This window comes from Mustelus asterias, chromosome 22, assembly GCF_964213995.1.
Source record: "Mustelus asterias chromosome 22, sMusAst1.hap1.1, whole genome shotgun sequence".
NCBI lineage: Eukaryota > Metazoa > Chordata > Chondrichthyes > Carcharhiniformes > Triakidae > Mustelus > Mustelus asterias.
Genome location: NC_135822.1, coordinates 39,671,418 through 39,694,347, shown reverse-complemented (window position 1 = coordinate 39,694,347; position 22,930 = coordinate 39,671,418). Strand labels below are relative to the sequence as shown.

Below are 22,930 nucleotides of genomic sequence, written 5' to 3'. Positions count from 1 at the left end.
CTAAGGAACACAGACTCCCAAGTCTGTAAAGAACTCTTCCCAGCTAAGGACAAGCTGTTAACTCTGACACCTTGTGTCCTTTGACAAATTCCAGGCCACTGACCACAAGAAATCCCAGCATCGTGTAAAAAACTTCAACCAAAAATCAGGTTTGCTTGATTGAAGATCTTTCAGCATATTAAAAGTTAAATCTCCATTCAGCCAGTTTCAAGTCTGGATGAGTGTTTGTCAGAGTTTATTTATTAGTCACAAGTAGGCTTACGTTAACACTGCAATGAAGTTACTGTGAAAATCCCCTGGTTGTCACACTCTGGCACCTGTTCGGGTACACTGAGGGAGAATTTAGCCAATACACCAACCAGCACATCTTTCGGACTGTGGGAGGAAACCCATGCAGACACGGGAAGAACATGCAGACTCCGCACAGACAGTGACCCAAGACAGGAATCGAACCTGGGTCCCTGGCGCTGAAGCAGCAGTGCTAACCACTGTGCTACCCTCAGAGTCTCCAGCTAAGCTTCTTTGGATGCAGTAATGCATCCAAATCGGGACGCCAGCACACTACAAGAATTAAGCATGTTTGGACCATTCTTTAGCTGACTGCAATCAATTATTGAGCTAAACAAATACAAACTGATTTGATGCAAAAATACAGTGGTCTGCGGAAGGGTTTCAATTCATTTATTGGAGGTAAGGTTTTGCTCCAGTATGGTGAGAGCTGTATGGAGGAGTAAGGACGGGAGGAACCCTTACAATCAAAAAGGATTGGTGAATGTGTTTGTATAGGTGACAGGGGAAAATTAGTTCCAGACAAATGAATCAAATTTTCACTTTTCCAGCCTTTTATTTGTTTGTTTGGATTCAGAACATTGTTCATTCATAGAATCTTCACAATGCAGGAGGCCATTCGACCCATCGAGCCTGCATCAACTCCCTGCCCTATCCCCGTAACCCCACACATTTACCATGGCCAATCCACCTAACCTGCACAGCTTTGGACTGTGGGAGGAAACCGGAGCAACCAAAGGAAACCCACACGAACACGGGAGAACGTGCAAACTCCAGAGTCACCCAAGGTCAGAATTGAACCCGGGTCCATGGCGCTGCGAGGCAGCAGTACGAACCACTGTGCCAACAATCCCTTTCTTTTTTCACATCTTTATCAAGATCGTTGGGTGCTGATTTCCATATTGTTTACTACTGGACCCGTCCATCCCATCAGCAAAGCTTTTGATGACGAGTCATGTTGGACTCGAAACATTTAACTGCTTCTTGTGCCACAGATGCTGCCAGATTGGAGTTTCCCCAGCATTTTTAGTTTTTATTTCTTATCAAAGGTGCCTTTCAAACAAAGAAAACCTGCCCAGGAGGAGGAAGTTGAATCACTTGACAGTCTCTCACAGCTCAGGTAGAATTCCTACCATTGCTTCAATGAACATAAAATGATGTTTGTTATACAAAAAAGCAGCTGCACAGAAATTTACATCCAGACTATGAAATGGTGAACCAATAAGTCCTGGTTGATACCTGTGCATCAGCAGCTAGGTTTTTGCTAGCAGGTAATGCTAGTACTGCCTCCACCGATTATCCCAGTCACCTTGAATAATAATTGATGCCCCTCGTAATATTCCCACTTCCAACTGGAAACAAGGGGGAGGGGATAATGAGTTATTGTTGCGGGATTAAAATAGCCAGAGCAGATTAAAGGACGGGACAACAACACTAACCACGTTTTGTTGTAAGATGGACTAATTAGAGAAATGGCAATAGAAATGCCAGGAACAGGCTAATGAGGTAACATTTCTTGCTACTATTGTGGCTGCTTGCTCTTTTATTACCAACTCCAGTATCTTTGCCAGTGAAGGAGCCAAATTAACCCAGCAATTCCCAACACATTCTCCAATCCTTATTGATTACTCGAAGGGTTCCTCCCACCCTTACTCCTCTATGCAACTTCACATCATCCAACTAGCTCTTCAAATGCTCACCACAGTTCCCCAACTCCTGTTTTTGAGGCCTCTTCACCTGCACTCATTGCTACACGGGATCGGAGCTGATTAATTTTTCTAGTGTGTTTGAGGTACAACTATTCTCACTTTTGATAGGTGATCTGTCTTAGAGTCACAGAACTTACAGAACAGAAAGAGGCCCTCCGTCCCACAGTGTTTGCACCAGCCATCAAACATCGATCTATTCTAATCCCATTTTCCAGCACTGGGTCAGGAGCCTTGTATGCTATGGTGTTTCAAGTATTCATCTAAATACTTCTGAAATGTTGAGGGTTTCCACCTCTACCACCCTTCCATTTCCAGATTCCCACCACGGGAAAAAGATTTCCCTCAAATCCCTTTCTAAATCTCCTACTCCTTTCCTTAAATTGGTGCCCCCGGTTTGATATCGCTTCCAGGATTGGGAACACACTGTGTATCGAGTACAAGGATGCAGACCAGAAACTGACTGCTCCATGACACAATGTTTGCAGGAACTGAATTACACAATTGAGAATCCCTGATGGTTCAGTAATACTGAGCAGGCAACACATCAGGGTTTCCAAGGAGACAGCAACACATCTGTACTTCAGGGAGATAGCACAGCCAAATTAAAGTAAAAAATCTAAATGCAATTTAGCTTTCTTAATTTAGTTTATCGCAGTTCTCAAAAAAACCTGAGTGAAGCATCCCCTTAAGGGTTAACTTGGCAAATGTTCAAGGATTTGGTAATGTTACTACACTAGCAATGCCGGGAGGCTGGACTAATGGTCTAGCAGTGCGAGTTCAAATCCTGCACAGCAGCTGGAGAAACGTTCATTTATAAACCTGCTCTCAATAATAATTGCTGTACAAACCCAACCGGCTCACTAATCGCCTTCATGGAGGGAAATCAGCCGTCCTTAACAGTCCAGCCTGTATGTGACTTCAGGCTCACAGCGATGTGGTTGACTCCTTAACTGCCCTCAGAAATGGCCCAGTTGTAGGCTACTCATTGTAACACTATTGTGCCTTTAAGAAAGGTATTTTAAACATGTTCTCTGCAGTTATATGCAGCCCTGTTGTTTTTTTCATTGTGGCACTGAGCTGCCTGAGTAGATGTCCTTTTGTTGCTGCTAAAATGATATAATGGCCTTTTGTTTATTTTTAATCTGGGCCTAATACAGTGTCCTGAAATTTTATGACTCTTTCGAATGGTCTGGTTTGCGACTGATTTCGACAGGTCACGTAGTTCCTTCAGAGGGAGAGTTAGAAGCTGTTTGGAACCCAGGTTGGTCAACCAGAGACTACTAGTCTGCTAGGACAAAGAACCATGCAACCTTTCAAATTTTTAACAGATGGAATTGTAACAATCTCAGCAATCCAGACAGAGAGATATAACCCTTTGTTCAAACCAAAGTGTGAGTCATGCTTAGCTGGTGGAACCTGTCATATTGCCTGGTGGAGTTACACAGCTCAGTCAGCCACCATCCCATCTATCAAGCAGTAACATAGAAAATGGGCTCTGTCTGGGTTTCAATGTCTGGCCCCATCGATACTGTTTCTACTGGAACTTCAGATCTTCCGTACCATCACCTAAAGGACTGTTTCACCTCTGCCTGCCTATCGCATCATGAAAGTCAACTCATAGAATCATAGAAACCCTACAGTGCAGAAGGAGGCCATTCGGCCCATCGAGTCTGCACCGACCACAATCCTACCCAGGCCCTCCCCCACATATTTACCCGCTAATCCCTCTAACCTACGCATTTTTTTTAGGATTCTAAGGGGCAATTTTTTTAACCTGGCCAATCAGCCTAACCCGCACATCTTTGGACTGTGGGAGGAAACCGGAGCACCCGGAGGAAACCCACGCAGACACGATGAGAATGTGCAAACTCCACACAGACAGTGACCCGAGCCGGGAATCGAACCTGGGACTCTGGAGCTGTGAAGCAGCAGTGCTAACCACTGCGCTACCGTGCCGCCCCGTGCTGATAACTCTTATCAGCAAAGCGAGTTACCCAGCATCAGATCAGCCTGCTGCCCTCTTGTGAAGGAATTCACCATTGGACTTTGATTCTGGCCTCACATGAAACTAGAGTACTTTTCTGTGGTCTTTGCTCTTCAAACCTCTCTCTCTTTATCCCCCTCTTCTATTGGCTGAGTGAAAAGGAGGCTACGTTGCGAGCCTCCTCCCACATTTGTGTAAATAAAGTAACCCTCTGAATTTATCCTAATGCAAGTTTGCTGCGGGGTTATTAATAGAAAATTGGATCACACCAAAACTGAGGGTTTGGGAAAACAAGCCACTGCTTATAGGAACATAGAAACTAGGAGGAGGCCATTCAGCCCTTCAAGCGTACTCCACCATTCAATATGATCATGGCTAATCATCCAACTCACGAGCCTGATCCTGCCGCCTCCTCCTCCCCCCCCGCCCCCCCAATATCCTTTGGTCCCTTTGCCCCAGAAGTGACAGTCCCTTGGGACTGTCCGCCTCACTGAGTCAGTGAAATAATGATAAGAGACAAGAAAATCAACAATAAAGGGGGAAGAAAATCTAAACACCTTTCTACTAATGGATGGTTGGAGAGAGGAGGAATCAGGGCTGTTTAAATCAACCCCCTTTTCCTGTCCATAACACACTGATTTCCAATTTAGCATTGGCAACTGCTCAATTGCCAGGCAAATGGTCAATGATGTCTTCTGACATATTAGCAGATTAAGGATTTAGGAATGAGGGGTGGCCACATGTACTACACGCAGGGTGAAGACAGAATTCAGTAAGTTCACACTGGCTTCACTGATGGTATAACTGAAACCTCAATGACACTTTCCAATCTGGGATAAAATCACTTCATATGTAGCAGTTTTATGACTGTCACAATTCAATATTTACCCATCACAGATGATGCCCTGTCATGAGATGCAGCCAGTTGTTCAGTGAGCACCTTCAGGCCTCACCTTATAAAAAATTCACATCTCATTTTCTATAACCATCTGCTCTTTTATTTGGTACAGTAAAGATAAGCAATATAACAATTCTAGTGGATTTATCAAGATAGCATTCTTACCACAGCATTTCTACAACAAACGCAATTTGCACAACCCTTTTAACAGGATTTGAAAAAACCTATTTCAGCACACTTTCAATTCTTTTCCAAGCAAAAGGCCGTATCAAAAAACAAAACAGTAAAATGTATTAAATCAAGAAGCATTGCATTTATTTACAGCACTTCAGTGGTCCTAGTACAATATTACTCGAATATATCAGGAAACATTAATGTAATAATGCAGGCAACTATTTCACTGTGTACACAGCTTCCAAGTTGCAAGGAACAACCTGGCTTAAGATCTCGGTTTCATACTCGTTCTTGCATATTATACATTTTGAAATGCAGTAGTGACTGTTAATCTGGTGTGTGTTAAACAATATAACTCAGTATTAACACAAATTCACGGTTACGTTGGTGTGTCATTCTAAGCAGAAATCAACTTTAAGTGTGTGATGAAGTCACACAGAGAAAAGTTAATTATTGGCCTAGTGACCAAAAGCAACTTGCCAACAACAGTTGAGGGTGCTCAAGGAGGAAACTTTACATCAAATTGCTTGAGCAGAACAGCCATCAAGACAGCATTTTGGCTTCAAACATCTTTTTAGACACAGTGAATTGAGGGGAATATTCTCTCTCAACTTCAGTCAATTATCTGGTCACTATCACATGTCAAGGCAGCATTGAAAGGGGTTTCATTTTCCTCTATTGCCCCATCAACTGAATTCAGGACACTGTGCACGTTTGCATAAAAAGGCAGGAAATGCAAGCAAACTTTAAGACTGGTCCTTTCTTTTTAAAAGTATAAACCAAGTCAGTGTATGCTCTGTACGCCCGGTGCAATGTTTCAGTGACTACACCTCTGTCCTTCTTCCTCTTACTGCACAACTTCCACTCAGCTGTCTACAGCAAGTTTCATCACTTCAGTGGCCTAACAGACCAGTACCTGGAACAAGAACCACACAGAGGATTACACATTTTTGTGACCAGCCAGACAAGGTCTAATAATTCAGTGTATAAATAATATAATAAGCAGCATGAAAGGCAAGCAGTCTATCAGAAAACCCTGCCCATCAGCAGAGTGACACCACAATTCGGTGTCTTTCATTATTGCAATGGAGAGGGATAGGGCCATACGGCAGGGCAAGGTTTATAATTGGGGGAGGGGTAATTATGATGCGATTAGGCAAGAATTAGGGAGCATAAGATGGGAACAGAAACTGTCAGGGAAAGGCACAAATGAAAAGTGGAGCTTGTTCAAGGAACAAATACTGCGTGTCCCTGATAGGTATGTCCCTGTCAGGCAGGGAGGAAATGGCCGATTGAGGGAACGATGGTTCACAAAAGAGGTTGAATGTCTTGTCAAGAAGAAAAAGGAAGCGTATGTAAGGATGAGAAAACGAGGTTTAGTTGGGTCGATTGAGGGTTACAAGTTAGCAAGGAATGAGCTAAAAAAAGGGCTTAGGAGAGCTAGGAGGGGGCATGAGAAGTTCTTGGCAGGTCAGATCAAGGAAAACCCCAAGGCTTTTTACTCTTATGTGAGAAATAAAAGAATGACCAGGGTGAGGTTAGGGCCGGTCAAGGACAGTAGTGGGAACTTGTGCCTGGAGTCAGAAGAGATAGGGGAGGCGATGAATGAATACTTTTCTTCAGTGTTCACCAAGGAGAGGGGCCATGTTTTTGAAGATGAGTGTGTGATACAGGCTCTTAGGCTGGAGGAGGTAGATGTTCTGAGGGAAGATGTATTAGCAATTTTGAAAAACCTGAGGGTCGATAAGTCCCCTGGGCCAGATGAGATATATCCTAGGATTCTTTGGGAGGCAAGGGATGAGATTGCAGAGCCTTTGGCTTTGATCTTTGGGTCCTCACTGTCCACGGGGATAGTGCCAGAGGACTGGAGAGTGGCGAATGCTGTTCCTCTGTTCAAGAAAGGAAATAGGAATGACCCTGGTAATTATAGACCAGTTAGTCTTACTTCGGTGGTCGGTAAGTTAATGGAAAAGGTCCTGAGGGATGGGATTTATGACCATTTAGACAGATGCAGCTTAATCTGGGATAGTCAACACGGATTTGTGAAGGGTAAGTCTTGCCTCACAAATTTGATTGAATTTTTTGAGGAGGTAACGAAGTGTGTCGGTAAAGGTAGGGCAGTTGATGTCATATACATGGATTTTAGTAAGGCATTTGATAAGGTCCCCCATGGTCGGCTCATGAATAAAGTAAGGAGGTGTGGGATAGAGGGAAGGTTGGCCGATTGGATAAGTAACTGGCTATCTCATAGAAGTCATGATGTGGAGATGCCGGCGTTGGACTGGGGTAAACATAGTAAGAGTTTTAACAAACCAGGTTAAAGTCCAACAGTTTTATTTGGTAGCAAATGCTGATATCCACTGGCAGATATCCACTCCATCTGATGAAGGAGCAGCGCTCCGAAAGCTAATGGCATTTGCTACCAAATAAACCTGTTGGACTTTAACCTGGTGTTGTTAAAACTCTTACTGTATCTCATAGAAGACAGAGGGTGGTGGTGGATGGAAAATTTTCAGACTGGAGACCAGTTACACGGTGTACCACAGGGATCAGTGCTGGGTCCTCTATATTTGTGATTTTTATCAATGACTTGGAGGAGGGGGCTGAAGGGTGGATCAGTAAATTTGCTGATGACACAAAGATTGGTGGAGTAGTGGATGAGGTGGGGGACTGTTGTAGGCTGCAAAGAGACATTGATAGGATGCAGAGCTGGGCCAAAAAATGGCAGATGGAGTTTAAACCTGATAAGTGCGAGGTGATTCATTTTGGTGGGACAAATTTGAATGCGGATTACAGTGTCAACGGCAGGGTTCTGAGGAATGTGGAGGAACAGAGAGATCTTGGGGTTCATATCCACAGATCTCTGAAGGTTGCCACTCAAGGGATAGAGCTGTGAAGAAGGCCTATAGTGTGTTAGCATTTATTAACAGGGGGTTTGAGTTTAAGAGCCGTGGGGTTATGCTGCAACTGTACAGGACCTTGGTGAGACCACATTTGGAATATTGTGTGCAGTTCTGGTCACCTCACTATAAGAAGGATGTGGAAGCATTGGAGAGAGTGCAAAGGAGATTTACCAGGATGCTGCCTGGTTTGGAGGGTAGGTCTTATGAGGAAAGGTTGAGGGAGCTAGGGCTTTTCTCTTTAGAGCGGAGGAGGTTGAGAGGCGACTTAATAGAGGTTTATAAGATGATGAGGGGGATGGATAGAATGGACGTTCAGAGACTATTTCCTCGGGTGGATGTAGCTGTTACTAGGGGGCATAACTATAAGGTTCATGGTGGGAGATATAGGAGGGATGTCTGAGGTAGGTTCTTTACTCAGAGAGTGCGGTGTGGAATGGACTGCCTGCTGTGATAGTGGAGTCGGACACTTTAGGAACTTTCAAGCGGTTATTGGATAGGCATATGGACCACACCAGAATGATAGGGAGTGGGATAGCTTGATCTTGGTTTCGGACAAAACTCGGCACAACATCGAGGGCCAAAGGGCCTGTACTGTGCTGTTCTATGATGTTGATGGTACAACAATCACTAGCATACTTAGTAGCTTTGTGCATTGGTAGGGAAGTCTTGCTACTACTGTACAGTGTTGATGAGACCACATCTAGAGTACTATGTATAGTTTTGGCCTCCTTACTTGGGGATGGATATACTTACATTGGAGACCATTTAAAGAAGGTTCACTAGCTTAATTCCTAGGATGAAGGGGTTGACTTATAAGGAAAGGTTGATCAGGTTGGGCTTATACGCACTGCAGTTTAGAAGAATGAGGGGTGATTTTATTGAAATGCAAGATTCTGAGGAGGCTTGAAAGAGTGGATGCTAAGAGGATGTCGTGGGGAGAATCCAGAACTAGGGCTTTACACCTAAGGGGTCTGCCATTTAAGACCGGGATGCGGGAGAATTTCTTCCGCGGGTTGTGAATCTTCGGCATAGAGAGAGCAGTGGAAGCAGAATTGCTGAATACGTTCATAACCGAGATAGACATTCTTAAACTTCAAAGGACTCAAGTGCCAAAGGGAACATGAGAAAAGTGGACTGAGGCCAAGATAAAAGTCACATGAATAATGGAGCAGGCTGAAGGGGCTGTATGGTCTACTCCTGCTCCTATTTATATTTTACTTAGCATATTGATAACTGAAATATCAATAGCAAAACTTGGTTTTGCAAGATTGATATCTTGCTTAGGTTCAAACTTAATAGTGTCACAAATAGGCTTACATTAACATTGCAATGAAGTTACTGTGAAAATCCCCTAGTCTCCACACTCCGGCGCCTGTTCGGGTACACCGAGGGAGAATTTAGCATGGCCAATGCACCTAACCAGCACGTCTTTCGGACAGTGGGAGAAAACTGGAGCACCCGGAGGAAACCCACACAGACATGGGGAGAACATGCAAACTCCACACAGACAGTCACCCAAGTCGGAAATCGAACCCAGGTCCCTGGTGTTGTGAGGCAGCAGTGCTAACCACTGTGCCACCATGCTGCCCCTTGTATATTGATATCCAGAACCTGGTGTACTGCTAAACTGGCATTTCATTACCAATGTCTAGAATAGTAAAGCACCCAAATAAGCTAGCAGGCAGAAGTTACAAACTCCTTTTGAAATAAATATACAAGACTCACCTTTAAAACCCTCTTCAGGCATACATACTGGGGAAAAATAAAAGTGAATTGCTATAAATAAAAACCTTAACACTGTAAAATTCTGCAGCGAAATCAAGTGCATTTTAAGACCAAATTTTATCAAACAATGAAACATTAAATCATATTTGTATGTGTGACTTATTTATGTGTTCAGAGATTCTATTGGTATTTTAGCTATAAATAATCCATATATTAAAATGATCATTAACCACTTTACACATGAAATCAAGTTAGATTCTTCAACTGTTATTTATTTTAAATTAAGGTAAATTTATAAGTTCTAGGAAAACATCCAGAATCTCCTACCTTGCATTATATCATCCATTGCTGTATAATCAGCAATTGGTTCATCAGCCTTAAGTACAAAAGACAACAAAACATAATTTAACTGCTTGCCATAAATTTCCACATAAAACACAAGTTACATTTAATGAGGAATTAAAATTCTGCTCGGATCAAATCTGCCAGGTATTATTTTGTGATTTGCACAGGAATTTTAAACATATTTTTAAGAACAATTTGAAATACAAAAATCATATACTTTTGTACTACAGGAATACGCAGGAAATAACAGGGCAGTCTGTCTTACCTGGCTTGTGGTTAAACTCCTAAAGTCTATAATACAGGATTGGGACAATCAGAGACACTCAACATGGATTTTTAAGGGCTAAAGGGAACTAAATGGATATTGTTTCTGATAGAAGGTTATAAAGTTGATGAAAATTATGGCACTGATTGCAAAGGGATGTCTCAGGCACAGAAAGTGTTGCAAAGTTGAGTTTGTGAAGTTAGAATTTGTTATTGGTAAAGATGTTAAAAATCCTAGAGGGAAAAAAACATGTGTGGTCCCTTTAAAAGCTGGTGTTTTGTTTCAGTGCTTGGAGGTTTAGAACGCAAAGTAAATCCAAAGTCCCAGCTGAAACATTTATATCAAAAAGTCAAGCAGTTGTCTTGACAAGGCAACCTGTTCTTGTTTGAATTTTGCCCAATCAATTTAAAGTAGGCTACCAAGAACCTATAAGATTTGATTGTGATGTTGTTGATAAAATCAGACCAATCCTATTGTCAGAAAATTGATAGGTCATCACAGGTATAAAAGAGAGTGCAAGGGGGGAAAACAGGGGATAGCAACTGCCAACTCTCAAGCTTGAGGGGGAGAGAGCAAATGCCAGTTGCCAAGAGCTAAGGGTCCTCGGCTCTCAACTCTGCCAGCTTTATATATGTCTTAAGAGAACGCACCATCTAATAGTGAAAGGTACCAAATCAGAAAGAACTTAGAGAAATCAACCGAGAAACTCCAGAAGGTTCCGAAACACACAAACCTGGTTGTATATTTTTTTTGAGAGTGACTAAATTCTATTATTACTTTCTTTGTTAATGAATGGGCATTGTATTTATTTGAACAGCAGTCCAGTAGAATCTTATTTTATTTGGTATGTTACTTGTTTACTTAAAGTTCTCTGCTAGTTAAATAAATAAATTATTAAGTGTTCATTTGGAAGTGAGTGTCAGGTATTTCTGTTAGTTACCCACTAAACATTACTGAAGAACAGTCCACAACTTCCCACACACTTAACAGATTACAAGGTGAGGTATTCCTCTTTGGGGGATTCGGCATTACGGGACAACCTGGGTTGTGGGACAACCTCCGCATTGCTCCTGTTTCCTCCCACAGTCCAAAGGTGTGCAGGTTAGGTTGATTGGCCACACTAAATTGCCTCTTAGAGTCCCAGGGTGTGTATGTTAGAGGGATTAGCAGGGTAAATATGTGGGGTTTTGGGGATAGGGCCTAGGTGGAATTGTTGTTAGTGCAGACTCAATGGGCCAGATGGCCTCCTTTTGCACTGTAGGGATTCTATGAAAAAGTCTGGGCATTGTACATTTAGCCCTTTGCCAGATACCCTATTGTGTGACTATTGAATGAACCATGGAGAATGCATGGAATTGTACAAGAATTAGTGAAAATAGTTAAGATAGGTATGAAAGATTGGATATTTTTCCCTGAAATAGTGGTGAAGTTGGACACCAATAAGGAATTTCACATTAACCCAAGGTTTAGAGAGTCGTTAAGTGATGCACTGTTTCCGCTGGTCAGCAAATCAGTAACAAAGAGGCACAAAGTCAGATTAAACGAGGATAAAGGCAAATTACAGCGAATGCTGGAACCTGAAACAAAAACCGAAAATGCTGGAAAATTCAGCTGGTCTGACAGCATCTGTGGAGAGAGAACAGGCCCAACGTTTCGAGTTTGGATGACTCTTCTTCAGAGCTAGTCAGACTAAAGCAGGAATCTGAAGAATTGTTTTACAAGGATTACTGGAACATGACATATTTACTACAAGTGGGTATTGAGGCAGGAACCATAACAATTTCATGCGAGTTGGATAAACATTTAAGACAGATAGATATGGGGAAGGCAAGGAAAAAGGGGTTGAAGTAAAGCGTGGAAGAGTTAGCACAATGACCTTCTACTCTGCTGCAAACTTTATCATTCCCAGAGGTTCAATTTTCGCAGCCTAGTTCAAGGTTTAATCTAAAGCCATTTGTAGGGTCAAAGACAGTACAAAATGCTAGCTTTAAACACATGAATTTAAAAAAAAATTATTTGTGGGACATGGACGTCGCTGGGCCAGTATTTATTGCCCATCCCTAGTTACTCTTGAACTGAATGGTTTGCTCGGCCATTTCAGAGTCAACCACATTGCTGTGGCTCTGGAGTCGTATGTAGGGCAGACCACCAGGTAAGGAAGGTAAATTTCCTTCCCTAAAGGACATTAGTGAACCAGATGGGTTTTTCTGACAATCGGCAATGGTTTCATGGTCATCAGCAGATTCTTAATTCCAGATTTTTTAAAATTGAATTCCAATTCCACTATCTGCCGTGGTGGGATTCGAACGCTGGTCCCCAGAACATTAGCCGAGTAATATTTTTTTTAATGCATCTGGTTGCCTGCAGTGTTAAATCACCAAGTGATGAAGATGGAGGGAGCGGTGGGGGAGGGGATATCTATTTGCTGCAAATGTTTACAAGCAACAGCTGAAAGCAGGAAAATGGCTAGAAATCTGGAGTGTTACAGAATATAAAGTTAACACATCCTATTGGATAAATGATCAGAAAGTGTTAGCAATCCAATTGGAGATGAAATCACTGCAGGTCATTAAGGAACTAAAATAGCTCGTCTACGTTTCTATTAATGTATCGCCACTAAATCATGTCTATAACAACATTAAAACCCACAGTTACACACACAGCAATACCAGAGTCGCCAATAGTTGAATAAAAATACCTTTAGCAGAATGACTGATTCTGGGATGACTCCCAGATTTCCCAGTGTTGCAGTGTCATCAGTTAGCATCCTTCCTTCCAGTGACAAATTCTGATCAAATGGAGCTACAGAAAATGCGTGCATGATCTGCGGGAAAAAAAAAGCAACTGGATATCAGGAATTCCCCAGGTAAACAATCTACACCATCGCACGGACATTTCCAATACTTCTCCTTGTGCAAATTCATAAATCTACAAACATTTGATTATTCATTCAGTAAAACTGAAAGTTTAACAGGGTGGCACGGTAGCACAGTGGTCAGCACTGCTGCTTCACAGCTCCAGGGACCTGGGTTCGATTCCCGGCTTGGATCACTGTCTGTGTGGAGTTTGCACATTCTCCTCGTGTCTGCGTGGGTTTCCTCCAGATGCTCCAGTTTCCCCCCACAGTCCAAAGATGTGCGGGTTAAGTTGATTGGCCATGCTAAAATTGCCCCTTAGTGTCCTGGGATGCGTGGATTAGCGGTTGGGATATGGGGGTGGGGCCTGGGTGGGATTGTGGTCGGTGCAGACTCGATGGGCCGAATGGCCTCTTTCTGTACTATAGGGTTTCTATGATTTCTATAACTGAGGAAATTCACAATCATGTCTCCAAAGAGTGAATTCTTAACACGGGTCACACTTTGAGACACCTCCTACATCAGTAATTATTTTACCAGAAAGCACAAACTATGGCAATTTCTCACTATACACAGAAACAAACACGAAAAGTCTGTGTGTTTGAAGGAGTATCATTTCATTTTATGGAATACCAGCTTAAATTCTAGTCCGACAGCATCTGTGGTTTTGTCCTTTATCTTTTTTTATTTATTCATGGGACATGGACGTCGCTGGCTGGCCAGCATTTATTGCCCATCCCTAGTTGCCCTTAAGGTGGCGGTAGTGAGTTGCCTTCTTGAATCGCTGCAATCCACGTGCTGTGAGTTGACCCATCTGCTACTGATGGCATCGCTGCATGGCTAACAACTCTTTCTCACCATCTGAAATGCTGCAGGTGATTCTATTACCTCCACTGATCCTCTAGTACAGCCACTGTCAAGCTGCTCCCAACAATACCACTAGCCTCTGCAGGATTCAGATAATAGCAAAACAGTTTAAAGTTTGCTTTAGTGGATTGTTAACTGAACCCCTCAATATAATCATTGCCTGTACTCTGGTACGCTGCTGCCTAAAAACACAATGGAAGTAAAAGCAAATCACAGCAGAACGTGCAACATAAAATTCTTTGGATTATGAAATAAATGATCCAGCATTCCCACTACTTTTTGACAAATCTGAACCCCATTGAACTGTTCTCCTGCATCATCATTCTCTCTCTAGTTATACATCCTCACATCTTTGGAAACCATTTATAATGGCCAATTTCAAAGGTTCTGCCAGTAACTTTCCTCATAAATAAAAATCAGCCTCAAATCGGACTACAACATAACATCTAATTTACCCAGAACATTCGAAAATAGTTTACCTGGATTTTCAATTCTTTGAGAGTTTGATTGGCTGATACAATGAGTTCCTTTTCTCCGCGGACTCTATGCCGGGTACTACGGCGGATTCCTTGTTTATAGTACGTGCTGCTGTTCCCACCACCAATACAAGGGTGCGTCAGCTTCCGCCGTTTCGCTCCATTACTCTGAAAGCAGAAGGTTTGACATCTACTTTTCTTTCAACTGCATGAGGCGGAGAAACTTTACCTATTAATATCTGCGTCCAATTAGTACAGAACATGGAGGGTAACATTTCAAGTTCACAGTCTGCCGCACGGTGACACACTGGCTAGCACTGCTGCCTCACAGTGCAGGAACCCAGGTTCAATTCTGACCGTGTGTGATTGTCTGTGTGGAGTTTGCACGTTCTCCTCATGTCGGCGTGGGTTTCCTCCGGATGCTTCAGTTTCCTCCCACCATCCAAAGATGTGCAGATTAGATGGATTAGTCATGCTAAATTGCCTCTTGGTGCCCCAAGATGTGTAAGTTAAGGGGATTTACTGGAGTAAATATATGGGGTTATGGGGATAGGGTCAGAGTCAGGGCAGACCCGATGGGCTAAATGGCCTCCTTCTGCATTGTAGGGATTCTATAAACATAACGATTTAATTCACTGCTAAATAAGTTGCATACTGGTCAGCTGTGACTGTCTAACGTGTCTAACTGTGAGCGGGTTCCTTCCATTTCTTTTGCTCTGTTCCATGTAAAGAATGAGGTGGTTTCTATGCTTTCAAATTCTGACAAAAGACTGTCTGAAACATTGCTTGTTTCACAGATGCTGACTGACATCTTCTGCTTTTGTTTCAGATTTCAGCGTGTGCAGTTTAAAAAAAAAGAGAACACATTTATTGCCCAACCCCATCCGATCCTAGTTTTGAATCATCAACAGCCAGAGGAGACCTGGCTACGAGGGCACACTCAGCAAGACCTTCTTCCACAAAGAGACTAGGACCACTTGCAGACCTACAGAATATTGTTTCAAGAGGTGAATTATCAAGAGCATCATGGGAGTACAAAAAGCTTGGTTAATTGACTGTGATCGCGTTAATCAACCCTGGCAAGGCTGAAATCACATCACCTGTGCATCACGGGGACCTTGTTTGTACTCCCAAGAACCAGATTCTGTGAACAGGCTGCTGTGAGAAGGTTGTAAATATAAGTTCGGTTGAAACCTCTGGTACAATTAATATCTGTGCACTGAGATAATGTCTCCCAGAGCCAGCCACAAGATGGAGGCAAACACACAATTTTTTTAAGAACAGGGTACAACGGTGACAACCTGCCCCTGCTCGAGGACACCAGTTTACTCTGAATATTTGGGAGGACGCATGAGGACCATGTGCAAATATTCAGTGGTAGTAAAGCAAAGAAAGTTAACGGCTGATAAATTAAAACACAACAAATTACCGGCGAATACAAAATATGCTGAGCAAAAATTAATCTCTTTCGCAGTGGTAAAACACAACATAAATAGCTGCAAGTTAGAAAATAAGATGGTTCAAGATGCAGTATTACAGTCACAGCAATCTATTAAAATGTCCTTTTAAAGTTCCCGTTGAGATTTACCTTGTTCACTTTAGTTGGAAGTACAAATCCAAAAATAAGTTACACCGTTGCAAATGTGTTACGTATTAATTTGGTATTTAGAAAATTACCGTGTATTTTAACAGACTAATGCCTTCCTTTTAATGTGCGTGGAATGTGGAGAAGAATTATTCCATCTCATTTTCCTTGGTTGTTGAATTATTTCAATGAAAACACCAAGTTTCTATTTCTGACTGTCCTCTATGCAATTTACAGCAGCACAATAGATGTGTTAGCTTTGAGTTTATTCGTCAACAGAAACATTATGGAGTAATATTGTGTTAATCACGTACAAATATACACCATGAAGGAAAAAGAAAATGCTTCAAATTTGGACGTTTGTTTTTAAATTATTTATTTCAGAAATCCAAAACTGCCGCTTTAAGTCTCAGATGTGGCTATCGATACACCCAACTCTCCAAGTTCAAAACAGGAACATGCAAGCAATATTTAAGAACAAACTCAGTGAGGTTCCTTCCAACCACTCTTTTATGTAGAATTAAATTGAATCAAACAAAATGCTACCTGGTTAAAGTCAGGATCCTTCTCGCCTTCTACCTTGCATTCCTCTCTCTCCTCCTCTGCCTCAGAACCACTCAAATTTAGCTCTGGTGCACCTTCCTTCATCACCTGAAAAACAAAGCAGAAACATAAACTTGTTATTTTATAATAAGGGTACTTCAAGACAAACACCGCCACGATAAGCATCGCAATTACTCTACTTTAAAGACGTCGGAACTGTTTGTTCTGTCATTGTGACTGTCATCCTTACATTACTCCCTACAATTTTTAAACATTCCCCCAAAGTAATCAATCATCCCAGTTCTTCGTTTCCTGCTGTATTAGTGCCCCCCCCCCAAAGTGTGGGCTTCTGATGACCCAAACTATTTAAATTATGAAACAATGGTTCATTGAGTCAGACAATCCCATTAATTAATTTACTGTCTTTTCATCCCATTAGTTTCATCAACCACATTTCACAACCAGTCCAAGATCACAAAAGGAAATTGGAAGTTCAGGTTATTAGAAAACTTTTTTTTTTAAACTGCTTTACTACCGAGTAATGGCAGGTAATGTAAACATCAGATTAGTTTTTAGAAAGTACTGTGCAATGAGAAGTTAAACAATAAATCATACAAAATTCAGAAGCAACCTCCAACTAAAATTGATGGCCCTGGATTTCAGGACACCAACCACCCTCTGACACTGAGTAGAGTTAAAGAAACCGTCCTTTACAAATAGTTTGACAGAATACATTCCAAGTGTTAAAGATCCAAAGCAGAACACGAGAGCGTTAAATAAATGAAGCCTTCTCTGCCATTCAATAAGATCATGGCTAATCTGATTATGGTTTTGACTCCACTTTTCCTGCCTGCCCCCATAACCCATGACTCTCTTTGTCAATCAAAACTTTAACTCAGTCTGGGATACATTCGATGACCCGGTCGCCACTACTCATTGAGGAAACGAATTCCAAACAACTAATGGCTTTCAAAGAATAAATTCCTGCTCATCTCAGTCTTAAATGAGAGACCCCTTAATTTGAATCTGTGCCCCCGGTTCTAGATTTCCTCCACGAGAGGAAACATCCTCTCATGACCCCTCAGCATCTTATATTTTAAAAAGATCACCTCTCGTTCTTCTAAACTCCAATGAGTATAGGCCCAACCTGCTCAATATTTCCTCATAAGACAACTTCTCATCCCAGGAATTAGCTTTGAGAATCTTCTCTGAACTACATCCAATACAAATATGGCCCACCATAACACAGTGGTTAGCACTGCTGCCTCACAGCTCCAAGGACCCGGGTTCAAATCCGGCCTTGGGTTACTGTCTGTGCGGAGCCTACCCGTTCTCCCCGTGTCTGTGTGTGTTTCCTCCGGGTGCTCCGGTTTCCTCCCACAGTCCAAAAATTTGCAGATGAGGTGGATTGGCCATGCTAAATTACCCCTTAATGTCAACAGATGTGTATGTTAGGTGAATTAACGATGGTAAATGTGTGAGGTTACGGGGATAGGGCAGGAGGGGGCCTGGGTAAGTTACCCTGTCAGAGAGTCGGTGCAGATTCGATGGGTTGAATGGCCTCTTCTGCAATGTAGGGATTCTATAATTCTAATACCCTGTACATGTTGTGGCAGGCCTTTTTTTTCTTTATTTTTTCATGGGGTGTGGATGTTGCTGGCTGGGCCAACATTTACTGACCATTCCTAATTGCCCTTGAACTGAGTGGCTTGCTAGGCTGTTTCAAAAGGCAGTTAAGAATCAACTACATCGCTGCAGGCTTGGAGTCCCATGTAGGCCAGACCAGGTTAGGATGGCAGATTTCCTTCCTAAAAGACGTTAGTGAGCCAAATGTTTTTTTTTTAAACGACAATTGACAAAACATTCATGGTGATCACCAGATTCTTAATTCCAGATTTCTTTTTTAATTTTGAATTCAAATGTTACCATCTGCCATGGTGGGATTCGAACACAGTACCGGGTAACCTGGGTCTCCAGAACAATACCCCAGGTCTCTGGATTAGTAGTCCAGTGATATTACTACTGTGTCCTCTCCTCCCCTAACTGTATACTCCACCTTAAGTAAGTGTCAACATCTGTACAACACACTTGTACAGCAATGTGGAGTTAGTAGTTCAGGTACAATGGAATTTGGAAACTAGTCACCTGTCCAAGGTCTCCGACAGAAAATGGGATAATTGGATGGGCAATTACATTAACAACAAGAAAGCTGCTTTTTTGGCAGGGTTGTCTGGGGAAATGTGAAAGAGGAAGGGAGAACCAAAAATTGTTTGCAACAGAAAAATCAATTACATTATAAATTACTAATAGAAGATATTTGTAATAAAAGCAGAAAATGCTGGAAATACTCAGGTCAGGCAGTATCTTGGAGACAGAGAGAAAGAGTTAATGTTTCAGATGGAAAGATTTCTCCCCTCTAATCCATCTGCCAATTGCTTTAAATCTGTGGCCGCTTGCTGTTCACTTCTGCTGAGGAAAATTGGTCCCATTCTATTCTCGATGTCTCAATGTCACACACCACCATTTAATCTGTCCTCTGTGCCAGAAGAAAGCAACCCCAGCCTATCCAATCTTTCCTCTGAGCTAAAATTCTCCATTCTTGGCAACAACCTCACTTAGCCTTTTGGCGAAGATCAAGTGTAGGATCAAGCCCAAGATCAGTTGCATGCGCCTTTTCTAGTCAGCATGGATCTTGTGGGGATCATGAATTTGATTCAATTTGAATTGGCTTTTGGTGCAAGCAAGAAGATGGATTCAGTTAAAGAATAGAGTAAATTTATTTTTAAAACCTCTAACACTCTCCAGTGTAATCATCCTTCCTGCAATGCAATGGCCAGAGCTGTTTGCAGTATTCTAGCTGTAATCCAGGTCGTGTTTTATGCAATTTCTACTATAACCACCGTGCTTATATTCTGTGCCTCAACTAATAAAGGAAAATATCCTATATGCTTTCTTAACCACTTTAATCAACATGTCCTGCTACCATCAGAGAATTGTGCGCTATTGGTAATCTATCAAGCAGCTGATACTAACCAATGAAGTTCATTTATTAGTGTTACAAGTAGGCTGACACTGCAATGAAATTACTGTGAAAATTCCTTAGTCCCCACACTCCGACGCCTGTTCGGGTACACTGAGGGAGAATTTAGTATGGCCAATACACCTAACCAGCACGTCTTTCAGACTGAGGGGGGATACTGGAGCACCTGGAGGAAACCCATACAGACACGGGGAGAACGTGCAGACTCTACACAGCGACCCAAGCCGGGAATCGAATCTGGGTCCCTAGCGCTGTGAGGCAGCAGTGCTAACCACTGTGCCAACTAGCCAATAGTTTATCATTTACTCTCTCTCCTCAAACGCCACCTTCAAATTGATGAGATTTGGAGGATCATAACCAATGCATCCACAATTGGTGTAGTTACCAATTTGAAAATCCTAAGATGCAGGCCATCAGCGCTAGGGATTTATCAGCATTTAGTGCCAATAATTTCTCCAGCACTATTTTTTTACCAATGCCAATTTCTTCAAACTCCTCATTCTCACTAGAACCTTTGTTCCCCACATGCATTTCCTAGAATGATATATGTTTTCTACCATAAAGACAGATACAAAGTATTTCACGTCGCTACCGTTTCCTAATAATTTTGCCTGTCTCCTATAATGTCCCCATTAATCTTTTCTTTTTTACTTACATAAAGAAGTTTTTGTCATTTGTTTTGATGTCTCTTATCTCTATCAATTCTTTGTTCATTTTTTGCTGAATTCTAAAATGTTCCCAATCCTCATGCTTCCCACTTTTTTCAGCAAGATTATGAGCCTCTTCTTTTTTTTAAAAGTTTATTATTAGTCACAAGTAGGCTTACATTAACACTGCAATGAAGTTACTGTGAAAATCTCCTAGTTGCCACACTCCGGTGCCTATACAGGTACACTGAGGAAGAATTTATCATGGCCAATCCACCTAATGTGCACATCTTTGGACTGTGGGAGGAAACTGGAGCACCCGGAGAAAACCCCTGCAGACACGGGGGGAATGTGCAAACTTCACACAGACAGTGACCCAAACCGGGAATCGAACCCGGGTCCCTGGTGCTGTGAGTTAGCAGTGCTAACCACTGTGCCGCTTCTTTCTTTAACCTAATGCTGTCTTCAACTTTTCTTGTTAGCTGCAGTTAAACCACCGTAGCGGCAACACATTCATAAAGGATACACATTGAAATTTAACAATATACTATACAAGGGTAACGCAGCTGGAAATGTTATTTATGTTAAATGCCGTTGTTTATGAAATTTTTAGTATAGGATTGGCTAGAATAATAGGCGAAAATTTTTAGAGAGTACAAGTTTGAGAAAGCTGTTTTAAATTTCAAAACAGTCACTCATGAATACACTGCATAAAAAAACCTCACCTTTATACTCTCCACCACTTTGCGGATATAGATAGTTGCTTGTGTGTACTCTCTCAAATCCCGCTGCTGTTGACATAGCAAACCTTCCCGACATTCTCCACAAAGATCTACACATTAAAAAGCAAAGTTTGCAACTTTTCATTTTACAGAATACAGCTTTCAGTGATATAGAGTTGGGGGGGGGGGGATCCCAATGGGCTTTTCTAATCTTATCCTTTTCGCTGTTCCTGCCATTTACCCACACCCATCCTTGGTTTACAGCTTTTTCCAAAGGTTAAGCAATCTCAGCAAAACCAGACTAAAATGCAGCCTGCCGGGTAATCGAGGGCTCACTTTCGCTGAGTATGGGGTTTGTGACGAGCAGTCAGTCCTGCTTCCGTCATTTCCACATTCAGGTGAATACATTTCAACTTACCTTGTTCGCAACACGTGATCCCAAGGTCTGGCTTCGGTGGACCTGATGCAGGCACTGGCCATTTCAAGGCATGTCCATTTTGAAACGTGAGTTGCAAAGTGCTAGACCCCATGTTTGAAGATGCAAACAGTCTTCAGGTCTGGGCCCAGCACAAAAATCTTTTGTCCTTTTCCAATACGACACTTCTAATGCAACAAATGTATGTGGGCTTCTTGGCCACCATTTTGGGGCCCTAGTTGGACCTTAGCACCCGAAAAACAGGCGCTGCCCAATCAAATTTCCAACGCTCTTGGCTTAGATTGAGATCACTTCACCATTCATTAGCACTTATGTGATTAATGTTCTGTAGTATGGCACTATTTGGCGTCACCTGGTATAATTGAAATATCTTGAAATACAGAGCAAAAAATGAGAGATAATTGCTCAATCTTGTGGTAATGTAAGTGCAGTAGCTTGTTAACACTGGCAGCAAAATCTATTTGGCATATAGACAAGATGAATTAGATTTCTGTCTTGTTAAGCTGACAAAGAATCTCGCCAACTTAATTTTATTTATGTGCTACATAATGAACCTAGCATGTGGGAATATCATTATGAAATAGTGTAGCTGTGTGGTTAAAAAGCTAGTTATGTTTCCTCCTCAGGATATTATTAGCCAGTTTCAACTTCAATATGGGCATCAGGTAGTGGCTGATTGGTCTTGCATCTGTAAGTGTGAGAAAAGCTATACTTTGACTTGTGCAACCATCAGTGCAGAACACGTCTCTGTGTCTGTGTACAAGAATAGACAGCCTATCACCCACTTCACTTGATGCACAGGCACCCTGGATGCTGCAGCTCATGTTAGAACACGAGTAAAACCTCACCAGCATCACAGGTTTTAAACATCAGTGGGGGGGAAAACAGTGTGGCCACAAGAAGTGAAATGATCGTGAGGGGAATGATCTGATTAACTGCATATTTGCAACTCGTATTTGAAACTTCTGTACAAAAGTAGGCACAAAGAAAGGAGCAGACTTTTAAAGTCAGAATAATTTACATCAACTGTGGAAATATAACAATCAGACAAAGACACTCCTTCATGCCAACACATGTAGGAAAATCTGCTTACCAGGACTAGTGCTATATTCCAGTTGTACAGTGCCAGATTCTCCAGTGTTCATTAGTCGAATAACTTTAATTGTATTATCAACAACAAATAATTTGTGGATGATTTCCCATTCATTTGGCCATAAAAGAGCTACACTGTGCAAAGGAAGATACAGGTTATTGAATTTTGAAAGAACGTTTTAGTTAAACACAACTATAAACACGCAAAATATAACAGGGTTAATACTGCAGGAGGAGTCCACCTCATTAATAGCACCAATATTACGGATCTTTGAGCCAAAATAGTCAAACGCTACCTAAAATAGCTATCAGTATGATGGTGCTAATTCGTCCTTATCCTGAGATGTTTGACTGGAATTACTCAGATCTATTTGCT

General features: G+C 41.9%; 1 protein-coding gene across 1 annotated transcript in view; it reads right to left on the bottom strand.

The window, feature by feature from the left end:
* Positions 1 to 4,960: 4,960 nt before the first annotated feature.
* Positions 4,961 to 22,930, bottom strand: part of usp48 (ubiquitin specific peptidase 48) — a 142,347-nt gene continuing 124,377 nt past the window's right edge. Inside the window, exons 20-27 of the mRNA XM_078239187.1 lie at positions 22,556 to 22,689; positions 21,030 to 21,136; positions 16,621 to 16,725; positions 14,493 to 14,657; positions 12,990 to 13,115; positions 10,009 to 10,057; positions 9,682 to 9,708; positions 4,961 to 5,969 (exon numbers count right to left, since the gene is read on the bottom strand). Coding sequence (XP_078095313.1) covers positions 5,947 to 5,969; positions 9,682 to 9,708; positions 10,009 to 10,057; positions 12,990 to 13,115; positions 14,493 to 14,657; positions 16,621 to 16,725; positions 21,030 to 21,136; positions 22,556 to 22,689 — 736 coding nt within the window. The 3' untranslated portion in view covers positions 4,961 to 5,946. The remainder of the gene's footprint in view (positions 5,970 to 9,681; positions 9,709 to 10,008; positions 10,058 to 12,989; positions 13,116 to 14,492; positions 14,658 to 16,620; positions 16,726 to 21,029; positions 21,137 to 22,555; positions 22,690 to 22,930) is intronic.